Source organism: Colobus angolensis, unplaced genomic scaffold (assembly GCF_000951035.1).
Source record: "Colobus angolensis palliatus isolate OR3802 unplaced genomic scaffold, Cang.pa_1.0 Scaffold27, whole genome shotgun sequence".
NCBI classification, from domain to species: domain Eukaryota; kingdom Metazoa; phylum Chordata; class Mammalia; order Primates; family Cercopithecidae; genus Colobus; species Colobus angolensis.
In genome coordinates, this window is record NW_012115932.1 from 14,350,062 (window position 1) to 14,363,838 (window position 13,777).

A 13,777-nucleotide genomic window follows, 5' to 3' on the forward strand; every position below is an offset into this window, starting at 1 on the left:
GCCCGCCACCTCGCCTGGCTGGTTTTTTGTATTTTTTAGTAGAGATGGAGTTTCACCGTGTTAGCCAAGATGGTCTCGATCTCCTGACCTCGTCTCGGCCTCCCAAAGTGCTGGGATTACAGGCTTGAGCCACTGCGCCCGGCCAGAAATCAATTTCTTAACCGTGACTCTATTCATGATATTCTCTACTCCTATAAGCTACTCATCCCTGGACAACTAAGTAAAACGCTACAGCTTTGAAATCTTTGCTTGCATGGTTTTTTTTTTCTGCCACTAGCCCTGAAAGCTGCTCCAATGCAGTGCCTGTCCCGCTGGTATCCATACCTCCAGGCCCTGGCACAGAGCCTGGCAAGGGGGAAGAAGCCATTAAATGCACTGAACCCCAAATGAGAAACTCAAAGTGTTCAAGCTGTACTTTGAAGAAAACTCTTCTCATCAGGACCAAGTTTGCAATTTTGCTGATGCAGTCATTCTATTCCCATGGGCTTCTTTGAGATAAGGCATCACCTTGATAAATTAGCTGTGGATATAGGCATCTTGCAGTTGGCATGGGAAAGCAATTTAATTTCCAATTAAGCCTGATTTCTGGGCCAAGAGGTTTGCCTACCTCGCACTAGGAGGATTATTCTGGCCAGCACTATTATTATCACAGGTCATGATTCTACCATGAAGTGGATTCTCAAGGAAGCTGATCCTTCAACCCTTGGAATGGTTCAGTGAGGCAGAAATAGGGCCTCTGTGGGTAGGACCTTTTTTCCCCAGGAAATAAGTTTATACAAGTAGAGTCAGGAGAGTTCAAAGCAAAGATAGGCAGTCTGTTTTTGGGCAAAATTTTTAAGTCAGGGTACCTCTAGAAATGAAGCAAGAGGTGAGAGAGGGAGGGAGGCAAGGCAGTCATCAATCAGGTCCACAAGCAAGAGAGGCGGGAAGTTGCTAGTGAGAAAAAGAAGGCAGGAGGGAGTTCTCTGAGCCCAAACAAAAAGAATCTGAATTATCGGTGGAAGGAGACACACTTGCTTGAAGAGAGAACAGACATTCGTGAAGCATCTTTTATGCACTGTGCTGAGCACTCCACATTCATGATTGATGATTCAATGCACCCTGTAAAACAAACACTGTGAGGCTCATTTTCCAATTAAGGAAACTGAGATTCAGGAAGATTAAATAAACTGCCCAAAGTCATAAACAAGACAGATTCAAACTCTTGTTTTCCTGAGCTTTTCTCCCTGCAGGCTCCCTCTCAAAGACAAATACAAAAACATCATTTAGGGCCATAAGGATAATGCCACACTCAGCTGTATCTTACCCACCAAAATTGTAAGCATGAGAAAAAGGCCTTTCAAACAAGTCCTGAGAGAGTGAAAATAAATGGTGGCTGAGGCTGCTTGGGGCGAGTGATCTGATGGAAGAGCTAACAATATCCACTTCTCTTTCCGGTGTTGTTTTTGTTCCCACCTGCCCCTCAAGGAGGGAGACCTGAGACCTGGGTACCATGGCCGAGCATGGCTGAGAGGCTCCCGTGAGGTCAGGAGCTCCTCCGACAGCTTAGACTGCTTCAAACCAGTGGGATTCTGGCTTGTGGCTGAGGGGATTTCAATTTGGAAGGGTTGGAAAGAAACAACAGAGGGGAATGAGGGATCATGACTAGTGGAGCCACAGAAAATTTAATTAGATGCCAAGAAGGTGTGACATGGCCTAAGTTTAATTAATGATAGTAAAAGAGGACTCTAAGGCAATATGTAAGCAAGCATGCTGTCAACTCCTTTACAAATTCTAGAGCACATGATTAAACCCGTGGTTTGGAAACACTTATGGAAAAAAGTAGAGATGAATGAGAGCAGGGTGCAGTCACTGAGAAGGAGCCGTGCTGGTGGACCAGACTCCCTTTTGTTCTGCTTTTGCATAGTGACCAGTTCAAGGATTGCTGCAACCATAGTGTGCCTGGGTTCCAGTTGGGCTTGTGATGAGCTATGGACTGGAAAGCGTGGGTTTAGGTAGGTGGTAGCTGACCTCGTGGTCCTGTCTGTCTTGGCAGTGCCCACAGCAGAACCTTTGTGGGACTTTTTCAGATCCTTCTGCTTGGCCATCACCTCCACATCTATCGACACTTCAGAGGAGTGGTCCCAGGGAGTCCATTGAGAGCCTGGGCTCTGTAATGGAAAGGTATATGGAGGCATCTAACAAGCTCTCAATAGTTGACCTTGACCTGCTTGGCATTTTCCACTTTTGTTATGGGGTAAAAACTAAAGAACAAGATTCCCTGTGGTTAGAGCGTATTCTGGGGCAATACTGCCTAGATTTGAAACCCAGCTCTGCTATTTGCTAACTTCTGACTTGGGGCAAGTTAAATCTTTTCCTTGTGCCTCCATTGGCTCATTGGTGAAATGAAGATACTAATAATAACCTCAAAGGATGTTGTTACTATTCAGTGAGCTGTGCCTGGAAAGATCCTGGCATTCAGGTAGGTGCTCAACAAATGCTAGCCCTTATTACCATTAGGAATGACAGATTCTTGCACAGGAAGTGGTCAGCTAAATATATGCCCAAATGGAAGTGACTGCATCTTGCTATAGTGAGTTATTCATCCAAAGAGGTGTTGCTGCAGGTTGTCATTAAAAAGAACTATTGTAGAAAGAGTGTGACTGTGTTCTCCCTGACAATACTTCTGACACCACATAAGAGGGTTTTTTTTCCCCTGCTGATACCAACTAGTTCTGGCACCAACCGGGTGTCCTACAATTTAATTCAATTCTTGACACTAACTACCCAGAGTTAGCTCAGACCCCACAGGTTAAGAACTCAGTCCCACAAGACTGTCCCGTTCAAATGCCAGTCACCAATAGCGTGTCCTGGCTATCCACATACTATCTGACTGACTGGGCATTCCTACAACCTCCCCCGCATCTCCAGGGAGGATATAATAATTTACTAGAGCGATCCACAGAACTCAAGAAAGCACTTTACTTACTATTAATATTTTACTTACTCTTACATGTTTACTGCAAAGGATATAACTCAAAAACAGCCAGATGGAAGAGACACACAGGGCAAAGTATGAGGGTTGCAGCGTGGAGGTGCAGTTTCTGGGCCCTCTCCCAGCACATGTGTTCACCAACCCAGAAGCCCCCCAAACCCTATTATTTAGGGGATTTTATGAAGATTTCACTACATAGGCATGATTGTTAAACCACTGGCCATTGGTGATTAAACTCAACTTCCAGCCCATCTTCCCTCTGCAGAGGTTGCAGGGTAGAGCTGAAGGTTCTAACCCTCGAATCAAGGCTTGGTCCTTCTGGCAAGCAGCTCCCATCCTGAAGCTATTTATAGACCCACCAAGAGTTGTCCTATTAGAACAAAAGATACTCCTGTCACCCCTAAAGGATCTCTGTACCAAAGACCAAATAATTTTCTGTGGCACAACGGAGAGTTCAAGCACCAAATAGAAAGTGGAGAAGTGCTAGATGATCTCTAAAGTCTTACTGGCACTTAGGGAAGAAGCATTTGTATTTGAACACGTGAAATCAAAGGGGAGTTGAGTAGCAAGGGCTCCAGAATTGACAGAGGAGGAGGACTCAGTGCAGCAGTCTTGTGGGGCGTGGGGACAGAAGACATGTCCCAAAGCTGCATGTGCCTCTCAAGCCCCTGCTTTTGTTTTATGTGTACTGGGGATAGGGGAGGTTGGTATGAGATGATGGAGATTATGGGAGAACACAGTCCATCTAAGCCACCTTTGACTCTGCAACTGGGGGAGATGCAGCAGGCCTGGGGAGGAATCACAAATGTGGTCCAATACTCAGTTTAGAGTTGTTGGCTTTGCTTCCGTATACCTCCCTTCTCATCTCCCAAATCCTTTGAGGAAGTTGGCTAGTGAAAATGTACTTATATAAGTAGGGAGGGAGAGTTGTGCAAAGCTAGGAAGAAGCTGAGTTCTGCATCAGAGGTGACATGAGAAAAATCCAGGAAAGCACTGTGGAGAGGAGGATGATCCATCAACTGACTCATCTGGGGGAACAGGATCTGGGAGCCAGAGGTGATACAGAAAACTAAAGCCCTCCTCCTGGCCCCCAGTGGGAATCTGATGGAGCCTGGTGGAGAGCTTCACATTTCCACAGGGCACAGTGTGGGAGGAGTCTGGAGGCCTCATCTCTGGATGCACTAGACTGGCAGTGCTGAAGCTTTTCATCCTCAGGACCCCTTTACAAATGCTTGAAAAAGATCAAGGATCCTAAGAGCTTTGGTGTATATGGGTTATATCTATTAACAGGTACCATTTTCAAGATTAAAACTAAGAGTGGTAAAAATACTTAATTTGAATTTACTTATTTAAAAATAATAATACATCCATTAGCTGTTAACAGAGTAACATAATTTTGTGAAAAATAATTATATGTGCCAAAAAATACATTGGGAGAAGTGGTATTGTTTTATATTTTTCGCAAATCTCTAATGTGTTAGTTTGCTTTAGAAAGGCAGCTGGAATCTCATGGCTATGTCGACATTCAGACTATTGTAACAGTGCATGTTACATGACCTCTGGAACATTCCACTGCGCTCTCATAACAGTGAAAATGGAAAAGGCAAATAGTGTCTTCGTGTTATTGCGAACAGAGTTTTGACTTTGCAAGCCTCCACTTTGAGAACTGCTACACTGGACTCTAGTGAATTTCTCCATGTCTCTCTGGTCTTCCTTTGGTCATTTTCTTTCCCCTCCATATCACAGGGCAATGGCCGGTAACGTACAGGAAGGTGGCACTTCTGTTCAAACAGTGTCTTCTTAAATATTTCATAGAATTCAAACTCCCCCAAACACAAGACTAATTCAAAGAATACCAGATAGTCTCACATAACAGCCTGTGCTGCCAATGAATAATAAAATAAGTGCAGTTTGCAATGCCCGGACCCAAGGAGTTTAAGATCAATTTTGGATAAATTGTTGATTTAGAGGAGGAGCTGGTATCACTTCAGTAAGTCACAAAAAGTAAGATTATATTAGTATTTATATTGCACTATCTTAAATTTACATAATGCCAAGTCTTCACTATGAAGAAAGAAGCCCCTCACAATGATTGGTAAAGGGTAGGGAGAGAGAATGGCAAGAAGACACCAAGTTCCTTGCAGGCAAGCGAGTAGATATACCATAAAAGTGAAGCGAAATTCCAGTCCTCTGAGATCTTCAAAAATAGAAGAAACTCTCATTTCTTTCCTCCTCTGGTTGCAGCTTGGACTGATGAGCTAAAGCTCTGTCTGAGGCCTGGCACTGTTAGGATGTGCCCCAGGGTCCTTCCCACCCCAGTTCTGGAGCTCAGGGGGCCCCTTGCCTCTGATTTCCACCATTTTGTCTGAATTCCGGAGGAGGGCACATGGGAGAACCATCCAGGTGCACTTCTCCAGGTGTGAGTCACTGGCCCATGAGAGGACAGTAATAAATGATGGAAGCACTAGACACTCATTAGCAGAGTGGTTTATTGAGAACTGATGAAGGTTCTCTGCTCCCAGGCAGATATTATTGCAAAAAACACGTAAGCACAGTGTCTAACTCCATTATGCCTAAATTCCCATCATTTCATGCTTATCCTTTGCATATAGTTCTGTGAGCAGGAGACAGTTGTGGCATTTGCTAGAAGGCCAGTCTTTGTTGACAGGAGGAGAACATCTGTCTCAAGCAAATGAAAGTCATCATTAACAATTTATGGGACAGTGGGGGTTAGGCATCCCCACATACTAATTTTCCCAGAGGAACATGGCCTTTTCTCCTGCAGGGATTGTTTGGGTGTTCTGAGTTTCTGTGTATTTTAGTACCAAATTCAGGTGCATGGAAACCATTGACAAAATAGACCCTTTAAATCAGACTCCCAGTTGGGACTTCCTTTGTTATTTTTCTTCCTTTTTTTAACTTACATTTTTGAGATAATTGTAGATTCACAAGCAGCTGTATGAGATAATACAGAGACATTCCGTGCCCCCTCTACCTAATGTCCCCAATGGTAATATTTAATATTTTGCAAAACTATAGTACAATATTACAATTAAGACTTTCTTAAAAGACTCACATGAGGACCCTTGAGACTTCCCTGATCCCAGAAGGGAAAAATTCCGGGGAATGATGAGCTGCCTGCCTTTGGAAGGAAGGTCCACCAGGTAAGAAACTGGAGGCCACAGGGATACCTCAGGGCTCCCTGGCTGGAAGTGGCAGATGCTGGTGCAGATTCCAGGGCCTTGCCTCAGAACTCCAACCTGCATGAGGGCACCTGGGTTCCAGGGATGCAGCACAGCTTGGCCCCTGTGGCTTTGGGTGGCTGTGTCTCTCAGCCCTTCGGCTGACTCTGCTAAGTTCTGTGGCTGAGATGCCAGGCTCTGGAATCACACAGCTCCAGGCTAGAGTCCTAGCCCCTCGCTTTACAGATGGCCTTGGCCAGTTACCTCTTACAGCCTCAGTTTTTCATAGTAACTTACATTGCACTTACCATGTGTCACTATCCTAGGAAATTTACATAAGAATTCGTTTCATGCCAAAACTCTATGGAAAGATACTATTATTAGTTTCATTTTGCAAATGAGGAAACAGGCACAGAGAGGTTATTTGCCCAAAGTCACCCACCTTGTGAATGGCACTGTTGCAATTTGAACACAAATAGTGCACATCCCAGGTTCACCTACTTAGCCACTGTCCTCTGTTGCTTCTCATCATCTATGAGGCAGGTTCAGGAGTACCTCATTTTTTTTTTTACAAGGCAAACTAATTAGCACAGTGCCTGGCACAGAATAAATAAGCACCCATACATACCAAATGACATTGTTAGTATAACTTCTGGAAGTTTGTGAGTATTCATGACGTATTCTTGTTACTAACAACAGCTCTTTTTTCCTGATCCTCTCCCTTCTCCTACCTTCCACCCTCCAAGAGGCCCCAATGTGTGTTGTTCTCCTCTTTGTGTCCATGTGTTCTCATCATTTAGCTCCCACTTATAAGTGAGAATATACAGTATTTGGTTTTGTCTTCCTGTGTTAGTTTGCTAAGGATAATATTGGGCCTCCAGCTCCATCCATGCCCCTGCAAAGGACATGATATCCTTCCTTTTTATGGCTGCATAATATTCCATAATGTGTGTGCACCACATTTTCTTTAATAATGGGTACTAGACTTAATACCTGAGTGATGAAATAATCTGTACAACAAACTCCCATGACACAAGTTTACCCAGGTAACAAACCTGAACGTGTACCCTGCAACTTAAAATGAAAGTTAAGAAAACAAAAACAAAAACAAACAAAAATAAACTATAGTTGCCATTTTAGACATCTATGATGTGTCAAACATTCCTTCAGCCCTCCCAACTATCCAGAAGGAGTCCTTCTTTTATAGATGAAAAAACTAAGAATCAAAGAGATGAAATCGGGCAGCGGTAGAGACAGGATTCAAACCCAAAAGCTGCATCTTAGACTTACAGCACTGGAAGAAACTTCAGACACCGGCCTAACTTCACACCCAGTTCAGGACTGGTCCTGCTGAATGGTCACTCATCTGCTCTGAAAAACCTGGTGACAGGATGCTCCCTTTCTATACCAGTAGTTCTCCGGCTCGAGGTGTGCCATGGAATCCCCTACACCACTGTTAAAACACAAAGCATTGCTACCCCGACGCTGTGCAGGGCTTCTGGCGTGGTATGGCTGGGACAAGGGCCTGAGAGTGTGCAGTTCTCACAAGCTGCCCCAGGATCCTGATGCTGCTGGTCCAGGGACCACACTTGGACAGTCATAGTTCCAGGAAAACTTCCTGGAGTGGGAATGGTAAAGGCGATGGCTTCTTCCCATTTAGACCTTTTCAAATCTGAGATAGGCTTCCCCAGCAGGCTCAGTGCCGGAGTCCATACCCTCAATTTAAGTAATAAATCCTCCTCCACATCATGACCTTTCCTCCAGAGAGGTTCTTAAGATTGTGTGTTCTGAACGGCCTGTCTCTGACTGGAACCCAACTCCATCCCCAGACCCACTTCCATCTTTTTCTGTGAAGGGGATACACTCTCTCAACTTTTCCAAAATGGCATCTACCATGGCTTTTCTGATTAAAAACATACAGAACACAACCTTCCTATAACAAAAAAATTTAGAAAAGCACCAAAAATAAAAAGGGGATAAGGAAGAAAACAGAAATTAACCACCATCCCGCCGCTAATATTTCGATGAGTTCTCGTGTATTTCCCTGCAGCTGATTGTTGTTTTGCATACATTTATTAATATTGGAATTAAAAATATATATGGCACTTTGTATCCTAGAAAATAGTAATACTGTAAATGTGTTCTAGAAATGGGAGCTGCTGTTGTTCTTATTAGAGAATTCAAATAAAGAACTGAGGCTCGCTGGCGACAGCTTCCAGAGGAGGATGGGTACCCCTTTGAGACAACAGGGAGAACACAGGCACAGAAGTGACGATCATTGGTCTCTGTGGAGCGCATAGTGACACAACCGGAAACAGGTATGAGTTTGTTGAGTAGGGACAGGTAATAGAGAGCTATAACTGGCTGGCCTTATGGCTTCCATGGCACTGGGGAGCCATTGTACATTCTTGAGCAGGAAGTGACTTCACAAAGGGATTTCTTAAAGGTGAATCCTGCAACAGAAGACAGGGTGAATTGGAGTGGAAGAGTGGGAGGGCAGGCGCAGAAGGCATAGGTCTGCAAGTGGGGAGCAGCCCTGGGGGCTCAGCCAGTCCCCTGTGCCCTGACAAGTGGTATGGCATGGATGGCTCTACTTCTGGGCCGCCAGGATGGACAGGTACTGGTTGCTCTTCACCATGGCGATAATGAGGAGGCCACCGGTCAGCAGGAAGGTGGGCCAGAAGAGGGAGAAGAGGAGGGTCTGGGGCCCGTAGAGGCGCCGGAACAGCACGCTGGTTTCGTTCCCCGGAGGTGCAGAGAAGCAGTAGAAGACCTGCTGCTCATGGAAGTTGGCTCTGACCTTTTCCACGTCGACCCGGGCCGTCTGGTAGTTGTCCAGGCTGCCTGGGATGTAGGAGCACTGTGGGGAGAAGCAAGAGCAGCCGTGGGCTTGGAAATCCCCATTTCTTAGCCAAGGGCTTGATATGAAGCAAGGAAAAATACCAGCTTTGTAGTCAGGCCCCTGGATTGGAGTCAGGACTTTGGTCTAAAGCCTGGCAGGCCATGCGCTGTGCAGGTCTGGAGAGCACGCTCTCATTTGTGTCGTGTGTGTGGATGGCAGTGCTGGAGCTGTGCGGGGTACAGGCTACACACCTGGGCGCATGTCCTGCCTTGGAGTCCTGGCTCTGCCTGGATTGGCTGTAGAATTTTTGGCGAATCGCTCACTCTTTCTGAGCCCTGATGGCTTTATCACTTAAATGGGTGAATATCAGTTTCAAAGGATATTATGAAAGAAGGACTTCAAACAGAGCTATCTAAGGAAACCAGGGAGGGGCACAGGCCAAGTGGGCTATGTATTTGAAATAGAGATCATGTGCTCAATTGCCTACAGGGCTCATGAAGGTATTGTCAGCGGGTGAAGCAGGCAAAGCAATGAGATGAGAGGTGCCCACTGACACTTGCCTTGGTGCCAGGAAGAATTGCCAGGGAGTGGCAGGGCCTGACAATAGGGAGAGAGCCAGCTGCCTCCAGACAGGCAGTCACCACTCCCTCCAGACAATGGATGTCAGGCCATCTAGAACATCTATAATAGCCAGACCTCCAACACTTTAAGAGAAGTCAGAAACCAGATCACACCTGTAATCCCAACACTCTGGGAAGCCGAGGGGGAAGGATCCCTTGAGCCCAGGAGTTCGAGATTAGCCTAGGCAACATGGCGAGACTTTATCTCTATGAAAAAAGTTAAAAATTATCCAGGTGGGCATGGTGGTATACCTGTAGTCCCAGCTACACAGGAGACTGAGGCAGGAGGATCACTTGAGCCCAGAAGTTGGAGGCTGCAGCGAGCTATGATCTCGCAACTGCACTCCAGGTAACGCAACAAAGCAAGACCCCATTTCAAAAAAAAAAGTAAAATATTAGCTAAACTTAAAATTGAAAACCTTTGCAGTTTCAACCTGTGTACAGCGAACAAAATATGTTGGCTAGCTGGTATTTGACACTGGGATCCAAAGGAAAGAAAGGATGTGTCAAAAAGAGTTTTGTGCCAGCAGAGCGTGACACACATTTAATTCTGACACTGATTATTGTTATTAGGAACCTTTTGACCTGTTCATATGAGGCCAGCTGGAAAGTACTGCAAAGTGGTCATAAAGCAGAGACCCTGGTTTTATCTCTGTTCTGTGCTGCAAGTGTGGTGCCCCCATCTGCAGCGGAATACCTACAGGGCCCCCGCAGCCCAGGTCCCTACCCACTCTGCATCACTGAGGGCGGGGCCCAGGAATGTGTGCTTCCTTCATGCACTTAATTTTGCCCTAGTGAAATCATGTGCAAGATCAAAATGTGTACAACTGAGACCCAAATGGCAGGTGTTGAGCCAGCTTCCTTGCAGGTCTCAGCCACTCCCTGGATTTATATGAGGCCCCACCCTGGAAGCTGCCTGCCCTGAGGGCTTTCACTCTAGCAGCACAGAGGAGGATTGCGCTGTGGTTCTCACAGCCTGGGAAATGGCGTGCACTGCACTCAGATATAGGGTGCCAGCCAACCAAGGAGCAGCTGAGGCTAAGGAGAAGCTGGCTCCTGAGTAATCTGGCATTCAGAGTTTTTGGGTACTGCCAGGTCCTCAGTAGCACAGAATCCAGCGTCCTGAGCTGAGGGTAAGGTGGCCTGGCCTGAGTCTCTCCAATGCCTCTGGCTGTGACCTTGGCTAACCTAGCTCCTTAAACAACAGTGTGGCTATGGAGTCAGACAGGCCTGAATTCTGAGCTGCATGACCTTGGTAACTGCCACGACCTCTCTGGGTCTTGTAATATGGGTTAGTGAGGCTACCTGCCTAGAAGAACTGTCATGGGGATTAGATGAGATGATGCATGTAAAGCATTGAGCACAGAGCCCAGCACATGATAAGAACTCAAAAAAGTGGAAGATGCTATTATTATTAATATGTTTTGACTTATCTATGAAATTGCAACAACATCTCCTTCTTTACCTTCTTAAAGAGAGGTCTATGGATGAGCTCTGAAGTGGAGGCTTCTGCCCATCCTGGGCCTACTATTTCCTCTGCCTGCTCAGGGTTCCTCTGGATCTTTTATGCTGGGCCTGTTTGGCAAGACACTGGGCAGGAATTCGCTCTTCAAGGCCAAGCCCAGAAGCCGGGGCCTGAATGCACCCTTTCTCTCCTGTCCTGGGTCCCGCTAAGCCTTGTTATCTGAATGATCTGAAACCACCCAGCTCTTTCCCAAGCCCTGCGGTGTAAGGTCCCCAGGACAGACAGTGGGAGGGGATTTAGAACTTACCTGCTCCAGGCTAAGACTCACAGGAAAAGCTGAGGGTAGACTGTGGTCTCCACCTTCAGAGTTGGAGAGTGGGATGAGAGCCTTCATGGCCCTTCACAGGGATTCCAGAGGACACCCAGCTCACCTGGGGCCCTAGCTACTTGAACCCCTATGACGAATGTAGGCGGAAGGAGCAGCTAGCCCACAACCCAGCTGCTTGGCAAAAACACAAAGGGCATTTCCACTGTTTCTTCCCAGCCCCTGCAGCCTGCTGTCAGCACCACACCTGGTCAAGCCTGGATGGCAGAGGAGAGGACAGCAGTGGCTCCAGCACATCCTTCCTTCACATCCTGCTGGCAGCTCATTCAGGGGATGCTCCTCTGAGCTGGCAATCTCAGGACCAGGGAGGCAGCCTGAAAACCAGCCTGCTCCAGCCCATATCATACCCGGAGAATGTCACCAGTTATTAAAAATCTGTGTCTTGCTTTGGGATAAATCAAGGGCTACTGAATGCCAAAGCAGAGGTCATGAGCAGGAGCTACCTCCAGTGGGCCTGGAGACCTCTCTCCACCTGGTGGGGCCGAGTCACACTAGTGATGACAAAGCACCTGACCATCCTGCACTACCCAGACCTACTTCTCCTTGACCTTCAGCACTCTCAAGATCCCACAGCCTCCATGCCCCATCCCAGGCACCCTGCCCTTTCCCATCCCATCAGCCATCAAGTCCTGAGAGTCAGCATCTCCCTTGCTGTAGGCCCACATCTTGGTCCTGAGTGCTTGCTGTGGCCTTGGCTCCTCTGTCTCGTAACTGGACCCACACACCTGTAGGCTCCATCTTCCCGGCCCAACTCTGATCATGCCCTAAAGATTCCCATTGCCCACAGCAATAGTTTCCAACCTTAGAATCACCTTGGGAGCTCCTTGAATGGCTCTCTAACCAGAGATTCTGCCTTGATAGGTCTAGTTTTGGACCGTAGTTTTGTTTTTTGAAGACTCCTACGTGGTTCTAATGCATAGCCAAAGTCAACGTATCTTGAGACATACACACATTTTAATTCCATACTGTGATGATCAAAGGCCTCTGGGAATAGGCATTAGTCTGCCCTGGAAGCCTTTTCCAGCTGCATACACCCCATCATGGGTCACTTTCTGTCGTCAGCCCTCTCATCCCTGTCTCCACCTAGCCCTTCCCTCCGCCATGCCTCCTCCTATAGCCATACCCACTTTCCATAACACCTCCTTCTCTATGCCTTGCATCCTGTGTCTGTCTGATGTTAAAAACCTCACCCAAGAGCTTTTCTTTCTTCCTCACCCAAGAGCTTTTCTTTCTTTCTTTTTTTTTTTTTTTTTTTTTGAGATGGAGTTTCACTCTTGTTGCCCAGGCTGAAGTGCAATGGTGTGATCTTGCCAAGAACCTTTCTGATACCCCCATCGTTGTCAGCTGGAAAACATCCTCCTCCTCTAATCCCTGTAACTTCCTCTATTCTTCTCCTCAGTGCCAATCCCTCCCTGCTAGGCCTGTTCATGCATGAGCTCTCTCCTCTTGAGTCCTACAGGCGTGACACAGGACGTGCTCAATGACTGTTGAATAAATAAATAAGAGGAGGAAGGAAGGAAAGAAGGAAGGAAGGGAGAAAGGAAGGGAGGAAGGAAGGGAGGGAGGGAGGGAGGGAAAAATAGAAAGGAAAGAAGGAAGAAAAGGAAAAAAGAAGGAAAGAAAGAAGGAAGGGAGACAGAATATGGGCCAACTGATTGCTTTAGGAAAGGATATGGTGGCGAGTTTTGTTTTTTGGTAGGGGAGGGTGGGATGCTGGGAGGCAAGGATGGAAAAACCATCTAAATGTTTGTTTATGGAGGTTACTCCAGCCCTGAGTCCCTGGTTTCCCGGGGAGTCACCGGGATTCCACTTTGAGGATCTGGCCCTGGCCCTGGTCCCTCATTTGACTGAGGTTGTAGAATGAAAGTAATAACACTCATCGCTGCTTTTGTTTGAGTGCCCACTATTCACCCAGCGTCAAGCATGGCACTTTATATACAGCATCTCTGACTTGATAACAGCTCTTCAAGGTACAGCATTAGCATTCCATTTTATAAGGGTGGAAACTGAGGCAGGGAGAGGCTAAGTGACTTGCCTAGGTTTGCACAGCCAGTTAGTGGCAGATTCAAACCCAGGTCTGTGTGACTCCAACATGGAAGAGCTAGGGCTGGCTCAACCTCATTCCAGCTGGGAGACCTGGTCAAGTGGGTTGATTTTTCTCAGCCTCAGGGACAGGGACAGTTAGGAACAGGCTCACACACCTGACAGGGATAAGGGGATGTGTCCCCATCCCCCCAGTTCAGTACCTGCTGGTTCTGGTCCCGAGTGTCCTCTGTGTGGTACAGCACAGCCCACCTGCCCGCAGCTGA

The 13,777-nt window shown here is 46.8% G+C and overlaps 2 protein-coding genes across 2 annotated transcripts in view; one reads left to right on the forward strand and one right to left on the reverse strand.

The window, feature by feature from the left end:
* KCNIP1 (Kv channel interacting protein 1) overlaps nt 1-13,777 on the forward strand; it is a 389,539-nt gene that overhangs the window by 16,712 nt on the left and 359,050 nt on the right. The gene's annotated exons all lie outside the window — the stretch shown is intronic.
* Nucleotides 8,208-13,777, reverse strand: part of KCNMB1 (potassium channel subfamily M regulatory beta subunit 1) — a 12,057-nt gene continuing 6,487 nt past the window's right edge. The window contains exon 4 of the mRNA XM_011947770.1: nt 8,208-9,016. Within this exon, the coding sequence (XP_011803160.1) occupies nt 8,747-9,016 (270 nt within the window). The 3' untranslated portion in view covers nt 8,208-8,746. The remainder of the gene's footprint in view (nt 9,017-13,777) is intronic.